General features: G+C 46.9%; 1 protein-coding gene across 2 annotated transcripts in view; it reads right to left on the bottom strand.

Moving 5' to 3' along the window:
* Window positions 1-13,653, bottom strand: part of ITGB2 (integrin subunit beta 2) — a 69,284-nt gene that overhangs the window by 34,984 nt on the left and 20,647 nt on the right. For both annotated transcript variants that reach the window (XM_029069108.2, XM_029069109.2), the window contains exon 2: window positions 6,843-6,903. In XM_029069108.2, coding sequence (XP_028924941.1) covers window positions 6,843-6,900 — 58 coding nt within the window. In that variant the 5' untranslated portion in view covers window positions 6,901-6,903. The remainder of the gene's footprint in view (window positions 1-6,842; window positions 6,904-13,653) is intronic.

Raw genomic sequence — 13,653 nt, 5'->3', positions numbered from 1 at the left:
GATTAGAACTCATAGACTGTGAACCCGTTGTTGGGTAGGGATTGTCTCTGTTGCCAAAGTGTATTTTCCAAGCGCTTAGTACAGTGCTCCGCACACGGTAAGCGTTCAATAAATACAAATGAATGAATGAATGTCCGCTGACTCCCAGGCCCGTGCTCTCTCCACTCCGCCATACTGCTTCTCTACATCTCCAGGCTCTGCCTAGGGGGAAGGCGGTCCCCTCCTCCCCAATCATCCTGGTGCCCTCACGCTCTCCCACTGTCTGCATTGGGAAAGAAGTAATAATAATACTAATTGTGGTATCTGTTAAGCACTTACTATGTTCCAGACACTGCACTAAGCACTGGGGTGGATATCAGCGAACCGGGTTGCTCACCTTCCCTGTCCCATGTGGGGCTCACAGTCTCAATCCTCATTTTCCAAAAGAGGTAACTGAGGCCCAGAGAAGCGACGTGATTCGCCCAAGATTACACAGCATACACGTGGAGGAACCGGGATTAGAACCCATGACCAACTGACTCCCAGGTCCGTGCTCTATCCATTCCTCCCCTTGGATCCAATCAGTTGATCAATAGAATTTATGGAGTGCTTACTCTGTGCAGAGCACTGAACTAAGCGCTTTGGAGAGTACAATACAACAGAATTGGTAGACATGTTCCTTGTCCACAATGAGCTTAGATTCCTCAGGGGAAGACAAACATTATAAACATTATAAATAGATCAATTGTGGATGTATGCTACTTGTTAAGCGCCGAGCACTGTTAAGTGCTGGGGAAGATATGAGTTAATCAGGTTGGACCCAGCCTCTGATTTACATGGGGCTCACATTCTCAATAGGAGGGAGGAAGATTTAATCACCATTTTACAGGTGAGGTAACTGAAGATGATTATGGTATTTGTTAAGCGCTTACTATGTGCCAAGCACTGTTCTAAGCACTGGGGTAGATACAAGGTCATCAGGTTGTCCCTCGTGGGGCTCACAGTCTTCATGGCACAGAGGAGTTAAGTGACGTGCCCAAGGTCACGTAGCCGGCCCATGACAGAACGGGAATTAGAACCCATGTCCTCTGACTCCCGGACTCGTGCATTTTCCACGAGGCCATGTTGCTTCCTGTTCCTCTTAAGCGGTTGATATTCACCCCACCCCCGGACCCACAGCGCTTTGGCATATCTCATACTCTCCCATTCCGCTATCAGCAATTATTTTCATATCTACACTGTGAATTTCTTGTGGGCAGGGGCTCTGCCTACCGACTCTACTATATTTTCTCTCCCAAGCACCTAGTACAGTGCTCAGCACCCTCGAAGCGCTCAACAAATACCTTGACTGTACAAGCCGAGCGCTCTTGTCTAAGTGCAGAATTCAGACATTCGTAGGCCCGCTTTTCTGTTTTTCAAAAGGAGTATCGCCCAAGGGGTCAGTTCTTTCCTCCCTAAACAAATCTCCAGCAATTAACTCACTGGACATAGACTATTGTGAAGCCTTTAGATTTCCAAACCAGCCCAGTTCTTCCCATTCTGGGGAGAAGGAGCGAGGCGCTAATGCTTAGATAGAGGATAGAGCCCTCCTCCCGTTGTCCAGATGACCTCGGGACGGATACACAACCTTGGCCGTACCTGAGGTTTGGGGAGGGAGCCCAGAAACCTCCGGGATTCTCTTGCCGACCAATAAGTCCCCAAAACAGGGCCTTCCTTCCCAACCCCCGGGGCCTGGGTTTTAATCTTGGCTCTGCCAATTGCTCTGTCAATTCCTTGCTGGGTGACCTTGAGCAAGTCACTTAACAATAACAATAATTGTGGTGTTTGTTAAGTGCTTACTATGCGCCAGACACTGTACTAAGGGGTCGGGTGACCTTGAGCAAATCACATAATGACAATAATAATAACTGTGGTATTTGTTAAGTGCTTACAATGCTCCAGACACTGTATTAAGCGCTGGGGTGGATACAAGCAAATCAGGTTGGACACAGTCCCTGTCCCGCATGGGTCTGACAGTCTCAATCCCCGTTTTACAGATGAGGTAATGGAGGCACAGAGAAGTGAAGTGACTTGCCCAAGGGCACACACAGATAGGTGGCAGGGCCAGGATTTGAACCCATGACCTTCTGACTCCCAAGCCCGTGCTCCGTCCACTACGCCACGCAATTCACTTCTCTGTGCCTCAGTTTCCTCAGCTGAAAAGTGGGGATCCAATACTTGTTCACCCCCCTATTTAAGACTGTGATCCCCTCTGTGGGGCAGGGACTGCGTCCGAACTAGTTAACCTGTACCTACTCAGCCCTTAGAATAGTGTTTGACACATAGTAAGCGCTTAAGAGGTACCATAAAACAGACAAACGGCCGCATGGACAACTGTCTTTCCAAGTGCCATCAGGTGGCGCCCAGAAGAAAGTGTGGCTTTGGGAAATGACGGTTAAAAAATGTGATATTTGTCAAACGCTTACTACGAGGCAAGCGCTCAACTGAGCTCAGGAGTAGATACAAATATAAGCGGACCGGATCAAGTCCCAGGCCCGCATGGAGCTAACAGTCTAAGGAGTAGAGAGAGAACAGATGAGAAGAATGAGTCTCCTCTAGGATGTAAGCTCATTGTGAGCACGGAATGTTTCTACCAACTTTACTCTCCCAAGCACTTAGTACAGTGCTCTGCACCCAATAACTGTCTCTTCTCTCCCAGCAGTATCTCTAGAGGAGATCTTCTGCCGTCTCTCAAAATCCACACCCTCTCCATCTCTGCATCCAACCCCCTTCCTATGCACCTTATCAAAACAACTGCCCTCTCCCTTCTTCCCTCCCTAACAGCCATCTTCAACTGTTCACTCTCCAGTGGCTTCTTCCCCACTGCTTTCAAACAAGCCCACGTCTCCCCTATCCTAAAAAATCCCTCCCTTTACCCCACGGCTCACTCCAGTTATCACTCCATCACCCTCCTATCATTTCTTTCTAAACCCACCGCTTGAGCGAGTTGTCTAAATCCGCCGTCTCCAATTCCGCTCCTCTATTTCTCCCCTTGACCCTCTCCAATCTGGCTTCCATCCCCTTAACTCCACAGAAACCACCCTCTCAAAGGTCACCAATGATCTCCTTCTGGCCAAATTCAGTGGCCTCTATTCCATCCTAATCCTCCTTGACCTTGCAGCTGCCTTTGACCATCCCCTTCTCCTGGAAACACCGTCCAACCTCAGCTTCACTGACACTGTCCTTTCCTCATTCTCCTATATCTCTGGCCGCTCATTCTCCATCTCTTCTGTGGACTCCTCCTCTGCCTCCCACCCCTTAACTGTTGGGGTCCCTCAAGTTTCAGTTCCGGGTTCCCCTTCTATTCTCCCTCTACACCCACTCCCTTGGAATACTTATTTGCTCCTATGGCTTCAACTATCACCTCTATGCAGGTGATAGCTAATCGACATCCCCAGCCCTGATCTCTCTCCTCTGCAGTCTTGCAATTCTGCTTGCCTTAAAGGCATCTCTCCTTGGATGTCCTCCCATCACCTCAGATTGAATATGTCTAAAAGAGAATTTCTTATCTTCCCAGCCAAACCCTGTCTTCCCCCTAACTTTCCCATCACTGTAGATAGCACCACCATCCTTTCTTTTTCACAAGCCTGTAACCCTGGCATTATCCTTAATTCCTCCCCGTCATTCGATCCAAATACTCAATCCATCACTAAATACGGTCAGTTCCACCTTCACCACATCACTAAAATTCACCCTTTCCCCTCCATCCAAACTCTTACCGTGTTAGTCCAAGCACTTATCCTATCCCCTTGATTACTGTATCAGCCTCCTTGCTGACCTCCCTGCCTCCCGTCTCTCCCCACTCCGGTCCATACTTCCCTATGCTGCCTGGATCATTTTTCTACAAAAACATTCAGGCCATGTTTCCCCACCCCTCAAGGAACTCCAGTGGTTGCCCATCCTCCTCCGCTTTGAAAAATAATTCCCCACCATTGGTTTCAAAGTACTCAATCATCTCATCCCCCTCCTACCGCACCTCCTTACTCTCCTACGCACAGACTTTGCTCATCTAATGTTAAATCTCTTACTGTACCTATCGCCCAAATCCTGCCTCTGGCCTGGAATGCCCTCCCTCCTCAAATCTGACAATTACTCTCTCCCTCTTCAAAGACTTATTGAAAGCACAACTCCTCCAAGCCAAGAGGCCTTCCCTAAGCTGTCCTTTCCTCTTCGTCCTCTTCCTTCTGCTTCGCCCTGACTTGCTCTCTTCATTCATCCTCCCCTCCCAGCCCCCACTGCACTTATTTACACACCTGCAGTTCATTTCTTTCTATTAATGTCCGTCTCCCCCTCTAGACTGTAAGCTCGATGTGGGCAGGGAATGTGTCGTTTACTCATATTGTACTCTCTCAAGGGCTTAGTACAGTGCTCTACACATAGTAAGTGCTCAATAAACACAATCGAATGGATGAATACGCACTCTATAAATACGACCGATTGACTGAGGCACAGAGAAGTTAAGTGAGTCGTCCAAGGTCCCACAGCGGGCAAGTGGCAGAGCTGGGATTAGAACCCAGGTCTCCTGACTCCCAGGCCTGGGCTGCTGGGATTAGAACCCAGGTCTCCTGACTCCCAGGCCTGGGCTCTTCCTGCTGGGTCGTGATGCTTCTCAGTCATCGAGTAGCTGTGGATCACCTCCCCAGCTACAATGAGGGTGAGGAACAGAGGATACGTGAGCTCGCTGCTTAGGAAAAGGAGGCGCTACGCTCCCAAAGATGAAGGGAAAAATGGGGAAGGATTTGGGGGCCAAGCTTAAATCCACAGTGGCGAGTGACATGGAGAGATACTCTTGTTTTGTAAACTAAACTCCTTACGGCCAGGGATTACGTCTACCGACTCCGTTGTTTTGTCCTTCCCCAAGTTCTTGGTAGAGTGCTCTGCAGAGAGGAAGTACTCCATAAATACCCCTGATTGGTAAAGATACTGGCACGCTAGGAAGCAGTGGGAGAAGTGGATGTGGACGACAAAAGCAGGATAAGAGCTAATCTCTAGAAGCAGTAGAGTGAATACATTCAGTTCCGCCAAAGCACGTGTTTTCACGGTGCACTTTAGCTAGGATTTTGTTAGGGAATTAAGGAGCGTTCGTCCGACTGTGTTTGGCTCTTTGGGCACGGAGGATGTCAGAGGGAGCAGCTGATAGACACATGCAGGCTCGCGGTATCAGAACAGCGGCGCGGCTCAGTGGAAAGAGCCCGGGCTTGGGAGTCAGAGGTCATGGGTTCGAATCCCGGCTCGGCCACTTGGCAGCTGTGTGACTGTGGGCAAGTCACTTCACTTCTCTGGGCCTCAGTTCCCTCATCTGTAAAATGGGGATTAACCCTGAGCCTCACCTGGGACAACCTGATTACCCTGTATCTCCCCCAGCGCTTAGAACGGGGCTCTGCACATAGTAAGCGCTTAACAAATACCAACATTATTATTATTATTATTGCTACCACAGCAAGGCCTAGTGGATAGAGCAGGGACCTGGGAGTCAGAGGGACCTGGGTTCTAATCCCCGCTCCGCCTGTTATCTACTGTGTGTCCTTGGGCAGCGTGGCTCAATGGAAAGAACACGGGCTTGGGAGTCAGAGGTCATGGGTTTGAATCCCGGATCTGCCCCTTGTCAGCTGTGTGACTGTGGGCAAGTCACGTCACTTCTCTGGGCCTCAGTTACTTCACCTGTAAAATGGGAATGAAGACTGTGAGCCTCACGTGGGACAACCTGATCACCTTGTATCTATCCCAGCACTTAGAACAGCGCTCTGCACATAGTAAGCGCTTAACAAATACCAACATTATTATTATTATTTCTCGATGCCTCATTTACCTCATCTGTAAAATGGGGATTAAGGTTGTGAGATCCATGTCTCTTCTGCGTCACCTGGACTTACTCCCTTTGCTCATCCACCCCCTCCCAGCCCCACAACACTTACGTATATTTCTGTAATTGTATTAATTTTATCTGTATTGATGTCTATCTCCCTCCCTAGACCGTGAGCTCATTGTGGGCATGGAATGTCTGTTTGTTGTTGTACTTTCCCAAGCACTTAGTATAGTGGTCTGCACACTGTAAGCACTTAATAAATGCAATCGAATGAATGATACGAACTGATTAGTTTGAATTTACCCCAGTGCTTAGTATAGTGCCTGGCATGTAGTAAGTACTTTACAAACACCATTTTAAAAAAAAGATTTTCTTAATGCGGGATTCTGTAAAAACCCAACTGCTGTGTTACTGGAGAACTTGGTGCATCTAAAAAACTCAAATACAGATGCAAAAATGCCTATTCTTTTTTTTTATGAATGGTATTGTCAAGCGCTTACTGGGTGTCAAGCACCATGCTAAGCACTGGGGTAAATACTAGTTAATTTCAGACAGTTTTTTGACAATCGTGATCTGCTTTCTCTTCTTGGGACTTAGGGCAAGACTGTAAGCCCGTCCTCCAGACTGTGAGCTCATCCTCTAGATGTAAGCTCGTTGTGGGCAGAGAACGTGTCCGTTTATTGTTGCACCGTATTCTCCCAAGGGCTTAGTGAGGTGCTCTGCACAGAGTAAGCGCTCAATAAATACAATTGAATGAATTAAGATCAGTCTACTGCTCCTCAAACACACCTGTGGGATTTCTGAATTTTCTCCTTCTGCTCTTTCAAACTCTAGTCACTTCCCCCCAGAACACACACACAGACACACACATACACAAAGCAGCAAGCCCTTAACAAATGCATTAGAAGAACAATGACAAAAACACCATCTTTTTCCTGATCCACACGGTTCATCTGGGAGGAGTGTGTCACACCCAACCCGATACACAATCCGGGGCAGGAACCCAGGACACACTCACCCGACATCAGGGTCAGCAGCGTCAGCAAGGCCAGGGACAGCAAGTTGTTGCGAATCATTTTCTGCAAGACGGAGAAAATGAGAATGAACGTGTAGCTTGCACCCGGTGGACGGGGCGGAGAGTGCCTAAACACTTTGACCTTTGCTCTTTCCTGCTTGACTACTCACTTGGACACCCCAGAACTGGGGTGGGGGATGAGAGAGAGAGAGAGAGAGAGAGAGAGAGAGAAACGTGTTCTTAGCACTCGAGTCAATTCCTGGGACCTGAAAATTCATCTGTTGTTCAGTGGAAGGCTCTTTCATCAAGGAATCATCATGGAGCACCGGCTGGGAGTCAGAGGATGTGGGTTCTACTGCTGCTTTGCCTCTTTCTGTCTGCAGTGTGACCTTGGGTAAGTCATTTAACTTCTCTGTGTCTCATTGACTTCATCTGTTAAATGGGGATTAAGACTACGAGCCCCAGGGGGGACAGAGTCTGTGTCCAACCTGATTAGCTGGTATCTACTCCAGCTCTTAGAACAGTGCTTGGCACAGACTTCTTCTTGCTATTATTATCATAACCATCATTATGATTAAAGGCACCAGGAACTTTTTTTCTTGTATTTTTTAAATGCTTACTATGTTACAGACACCGAACTAAGCACTGGGATAGATACAAGCTAATCAGGTTGGACACTGTCTCTGTCCCCCATGGAGGTCACAGTCTTAATCTCCATTTTACATATGAGGTAACTCGGGTCCAGAGAAGTTAAGTGAGTTGCCCAGGGGCACACAGAAGACATGTGGCAGAGCAGAGATTAGAACCCAGCTCCATCTACCTCCAGGCCCATGCTGTATCCACTAGACCGCACTGTTACATATCCAGAATTTATGCATTTATATTAAAATCTGCCTCTCCCTCCAGACTGTGAACTCCTTGTGGGCGGGGAACGTCTACCAATTTTGTTATACTGTATTCTCCCAACCGCTTAGTACAGTGCTCTGCACACAGTAAGCACTCAATAAATATCACTGATTGATTTATCAAGAGCAGGTGAGGAGGGCTGGTTCCCTTAACAAAGCGGTCAGCTCATCTCTGCCTCTGCTGGGACATTAACCTAAGGAAGTGTAGCAAGAGGGATTTAGGGTAGAGCTTAGGGAGAATTTCCTGAGATGAGGGCTGCTAAACCCAGAAAAGAATCGCCAAATGAAGTAAAGCTGAGGAAGCGGAATCTCTTGGGATCATTAAAATAGTAGACTTCCCCCCAAGAGATACATCAGTTGACTTGTTCTTATTTTTACTTTGAAAGGTCAGATAAGCCAAACCAAATTGAGCGGTATGAGCATGCTCTGGGACCGTGGGTGTTCTGTGGTAGAAACCTAGCCTGATTTCAGTTAAAGGTAAAAATACAGCAGACCTATAGAGAGGGCCAGCAAAGTCAGCAGAGGAGGAGGAGGATTTTCACTCAAAATGGCAGTCATTCCATTTAAAGCTAGGACGGTCCACTAATGGAGCCCAACCCAGGGATGCAAGTGAGGCAGAACTGCCCAGAATAAGCAGCAGAACGGCCTAGTAGAAAGAGCCGAGGCCTGGGAGTCAGAGGACTTGAGTTCTATTCCTAGCTCTGACACCTGTCTGCTGCGCGACCTCGGGTGAGTCATTTCTCTTCCTTGTGTATCCGTTTCCTCAATTGTAAAACGGACAAAGATTGTGAGCCCCATGTGGGAAAGGGACTGGGTCCAATTACCCAGGGTATCTACCCCAGCACTTAGAGCGGTGCTTGGCACCTAGCAAGTGCTTAAAAATACCATTTAAAAAATAAAAACCCAAGCAAACACTGCCCTGTTAAAGCAATAACAACCAGAGTGGCCATTCTGGCATGGCCTAGTAGATAGAGCACGGGCCTGGGAGTCAGAAGGTCATGAGTTCTAATCCAGCTCTACCACTTGCTTGCTGAGTGACCTTGGGCAAGTCACTTCACTTCTCTGTGCCTCAGTAACCTCATCTGTAAAATGGGGGTTGCGACTGTGAGCTCACATGGGACAAGGGCTTGTGTCCATCCCGATTTTCTGGTATCCACCTCAGTGCTTAGTACAGTGCCTGGCATATAGTAAGCACTAACAAATACCATAATAATTATCGTTATTTTGAAGCAGGCAGTTCTAGGTCAGACATAGTAAAATAATAATAATTGCAGTATTTAAGTGTTTACTATGAGCCAGGCACTGTTCTAAACGCTGGAGTGGATACCAGCAAATTGAGTTGGACATAGACCCTGTCCTACGTGGGGCTCACGATCTTCGTCCCCATTTTGCAGGTGAGGTAACTGAGGCACAGAGAAGTCAAGTGACTTGCTCAAGGGCACGCAGCAGACAAGTGCTGGCTCCGAGATTATAACTCATTACCTTCTGACTCCCAGGTCTGTTCTCTATCCACGATGCCTTGCCAGAATGATCACTCTGGGTGTTATTGCTTTAGTAGGGCAGTGTGTGTTTTTTCTGGCTTGTCTTTCTCGCGCCTTCATTCATCATTCAATCGTATTTACCGAGCGCTTACCGGGTGCAAAACATCGTACTAAGCACACGGAAAAGTAATAATAGACTCACTCCCGAGCTCACAGCCTTCTTTACGGATGAGCGGAGAGATACTGGAAATACCCGTGAGTAAAGCTGCTCTTTACTCCTGTTATCCCACTACCAACAGAGGATCTGCATCTGTGGACGGTCTTCACGGCCAAACCTCATTACGCTAACTTCACAGATCAAGCAAGATTAGGGAGGAAAAAGGGGAAAAAGAGAAATAGTGAGACAGAGGCAGAGTGAGCAAATCAACCCCAATCACCTTCTGATTGAAGGCAAGAAATTAATCTCATCATCATCGCTGAGGGTAGGGAATGTGACTACCAACTCTGTTATACTCTGTTAGTACTCTCCCGCGCGCCTAACACCATGTTCTCCACACGGTAAGCACTCAATAAACACCTTTGACTGAATGCCTGATCAGCAGTGGCATCAGTACTATTTCATGGCGCAGTGGAAAGAGCACGGGCTTTGGAGTCAGGGCTCATGAGTTCGAATCCCAGCTCTGCTACTTGTCAGCTGTGTGACTGTGGGCAAGTCACTTAACTTCTCTGTGCCTCAGTTCCCTCATCTGTAAAATGGGGATTAAGACTGTGAGCCCCGCGTGGGTCAACCTGATTCCCCTGTGTTTACCCCAGCGCTTAGAACAGTGCTCTGCACATAGTAAGCGCTTAACAAATATTAACATTATTTTTGGAGAAGCAGCGTGGCTCAGTGGAAAGAGCATGGGCTTTGGAGTCAGGGCTCATGAGTTCGAATCCCAGCTCTGCCACTTGTCGGCTGTTTGACTGTGGGCAAGTCACTTAACTTCTCTGTGCCTCAGTTCCCTCATCTGTAAAATGGGGATGAAGACTGTGAGCCCCACGTGGGACAACCTGATTCCCCTGTGTCTACCCCAGCGCTTAGAACAGTGCTCGGCACATAGTAAGCGCTTAACAAATACCAACATTATTATTATTATTATTACTATTTGCAGCGCACCGAACTAAGAATTTGGAAGAGCACGATGGAAGGGAAATAGCCTCTTTCCTCAAGGAGCTTACAAAATAGCGAGAGGACAAGGAGACACCATTTTACTGATCGTGAGAGTAGGAATGAAGAGCCAATTGATAATGGCAGCAGAGCATCTAAATAAATGGATGAATAAATATGATCGAGGAGCGTGTGGGGGTATTACTATGTATGAGTGTTAGGGATGGTTGCATATGCAGAAGTTCTAAGGGTGATTATTGGGTTGACATGATCCAAAGTAGCGGAAATTGGCTGGGGAAGGATTTCGGAAGGGAGTGGGAAATGGACAGACCTGTGGCCTGGCAGACTAAAAGGCGGGCGGGGCTCTAGGCAGGGAGAAGGAGGCAAGCAAAGGATTTAGATGTGGAAGAGTGGAGAGGAAAGAACATTAAGGTGACCATAGGAAGAACTAAGAGCGTGAGCTGGGGGATAGGGGGTAGGGAGAGCGGAAAGGTTAGGAAAGAGAGGATGGGAAGCCTTAAAGGAAATGGTTGGGAGTTTCCGTGTTACATTCATTCAATTGTATTGATTGAGCATTTACTGTGTGCACAAAGAACTCTGCACTAGGCGCTTGGGAGAGCGTAGTACAACAATAAGGAGACATTCCTGCCCACATTGAGCTTACAGTCTAGAGGAGGAGACAGGCAATAACAATATATTATATTATATATTATAATATACATAATGTTATACTGAGGGAAATAGTTAAACACTGGAGGTTTTTGAGCAATGGAGAAGCCCTACAATTACATTCCAAGGGCTTAGTACAGTGCTCTGCACATAGTAAGCGCTCAATAAATACTATTGAATGAATGAATGAATACAATGTTTTAGAAAGATGATCTGGGCAGGAGAGTGGAGTGTTGACTGAAGTGGGGAGAGGTTGGAGTCGGGAAGACTACGGAGGAGATTGTTTCCATGGTGTAATCGGGAGATGACAAGAGGTAAAACTCTTGGAAAGGCATAGCCTCTTGGAAAGAGTTTGGGTCTGGGAGTCAGAGGTCCTGGGTTCTAATTGCTTGCTTGCGTGACCTTGGGCAAGTCACTCAAAGTCTCTATGCCTGTTTCCTCTACTGTAAAATGGAGATTAAATACCTGTTCTCCCTCCTACTTAGGCTGTGAACCCCATGTGGAACAGGGACTGTGTCCAACCTGATTGATTTATCTACCCCAGAGCTTAGAACAGTGCTTGGCATATAACAACTGCTGGATAAATATCACAATGATATTATTATTATGAATACAGCTTAATACAGTGCTTTGCACGTAGTAAGCGCTCAGTAAACATGATTGAATGAATGAATGTAACAAAGCTTCCCAAATACAGTTTTCCAATGGTACATCAACATGGAAAAAATTTATAAGAAATTTAACACAACCCTCCAGTGTGGGTCCCTTCCACTCTAAAGAGGTTTGGTACAACGTGGAGAACAGGCTCTCAAGACAAGAAGGCTCATGCCCTCTTTGCACCCTGAAGGTTTCTAACCAAAGACCAGAGGCATCATTTCACAAATCGTCCTTCCTTCTTCCAAGTTTGAGGATGACATCAATTCCCCACCTTCCCTAGCCTCAATTCTTTTTCCCAGGAGATTCGGTTAGCTCCTCACCTCTCTCTTTAGAATTAGCCAAAAATGAAACCTCCTTCCCGTAGAAAGAAGATTAATCTCAAAGGGAAAAGTGCTGGCTGTGTAATCTGGATTAAATTTGGATCATTTTTCCAAAAAACAACCCCAAAACATTCAGTCCAAGTTTTCCCATGCCTCAGGCACTTCTAGTAGTTGGCCACCCACTTCCCCATCAAACAGAAAATCCTTACAATGGGCTTTAAAGCACTCAATCAACTTGCCCTTCTATGTCTACCAACTCTTATGTGTTGTCCTCTCCCAAGAGCTTAATACAGTGCTCTGCACACAGTAAGAGCTTAATAAATACCATGGATGGGTTGATTAAAACTACCTCTCTGTTAGGCACAACCATGTCTCCACATTTACCTCCCCAAGCAACCTGCTCTCCTTCCTACTTATATTTTGAGCCCAATGAGGGACAGAGGTTGCTTCCCACCTATCTAGTATGTCTCCCAGGGCTTAGTACAAAGTTTGGCACAGAGTAAACGCTTAACAAATAGCACCATCTTCTTCTTCCTCTAGAGTAATTTTGATCAGGACTCTTTCAACTTCCCAGGTACTTTTAAGGGTTCCCAACTGCTTTGTGAAGCAAGCTGAAACTCTTTCTCACAGGCTTATTCATACCGTTACAGTTTAACAATTTGGTTACCACTTCTCTTTCCGCTGCCTTCCCCGGCTCATGACTCACCTGCCACTCAGAGGTCATTGCCTCAATCATCCCCTAACCCAGCCCGAGACCCCCTTCCCTTCTCTAATCCAGGCCCTTTTCCTGGAACAGAGTTGTCTTTTCTATTTGAAGAAACATCACTGACGGTGAGATTCTCCTCTGAGTTGATGTGTGCAGCTGAAAACGCCAAAATGAAATCCACTGTCCTGACTACACCGGGTCCACAAATAAGGCTTCTCTTATTGCCTTATTATGTTTAATATTGGCAGCCCCTGGAGTTTTTTTGTTGTTTTTCCTTTTGTCCCCTTACCTCTCATTCCTTAGGAGGCTTTTACTCAAAGAGAACCACTCCGGTGACGGTAAGGAGCCACGCAGGTCGATCGACTCCCATTTTTTAGCTGGGCTGTAGCACTGTCTGAGGGCTTGTTTTACTTTGTCCTTAAAATGTCTCCCCCACCCTCCTTGCTTTCCGTTACTCATTTTCCATTGTTTGCGTATCCGGCTATGGCTCATTTTTCCTTTAAATGGTATTTGTTAAGGGCTTACTCTGGAACATGCACCGTTCCAAGCACTGGAGTAGATATGAGTTAATCAGGCTGGATGCAGTCTCTGTCGCACATGGGGCTCACAGTCTAAGTAGGAGGGAGAACAGTGATTGAACTCCATTTTGCAGTTGAGGAAACTGAGGCGCAGAGCAGTTAAGTGATTTGCCCAAGGTTAAACAGCAGGCAATCGGTGGAGTCAGAATTATAACCCAGGTCTTCTGGTTCCCAGGCCAGTGGTTTATCCACTAGTAGGCCAGGCTTCTTCCCTCACGCTGTTCACGTGTCCCACCCAAGGTAGCTGTGTAAAGATGACCACAATAAATATTGATTGATTGACTGATGACCATAGTTTTGATGCTGGAAGACCTACATCCCAGAACGTCATTGCTCCTGATATTATCTTGC

This window comes from Ornithorhynchus anatinus, chromosome 7, assembly GCF_004115215.2.
Source record: "Ornithorhynchus anatinus isolate Pmale09 chromosome 7, mOrnAna1.pri.v4, whole genome shotgun sequence".
In the NCBI taxonomy this organism is placed as follows: Eukaryota; Metazoa; Chordata; class Mammalia; order Monotremata; family Ornithorhynchidae; genus Ornithorhynchus; species Ornithorhynchus anatinus.
Note: the sequence above shows the minus strand (reverse complement) of the source record. Positions and strands in the feature narration are given on the sequence as shown.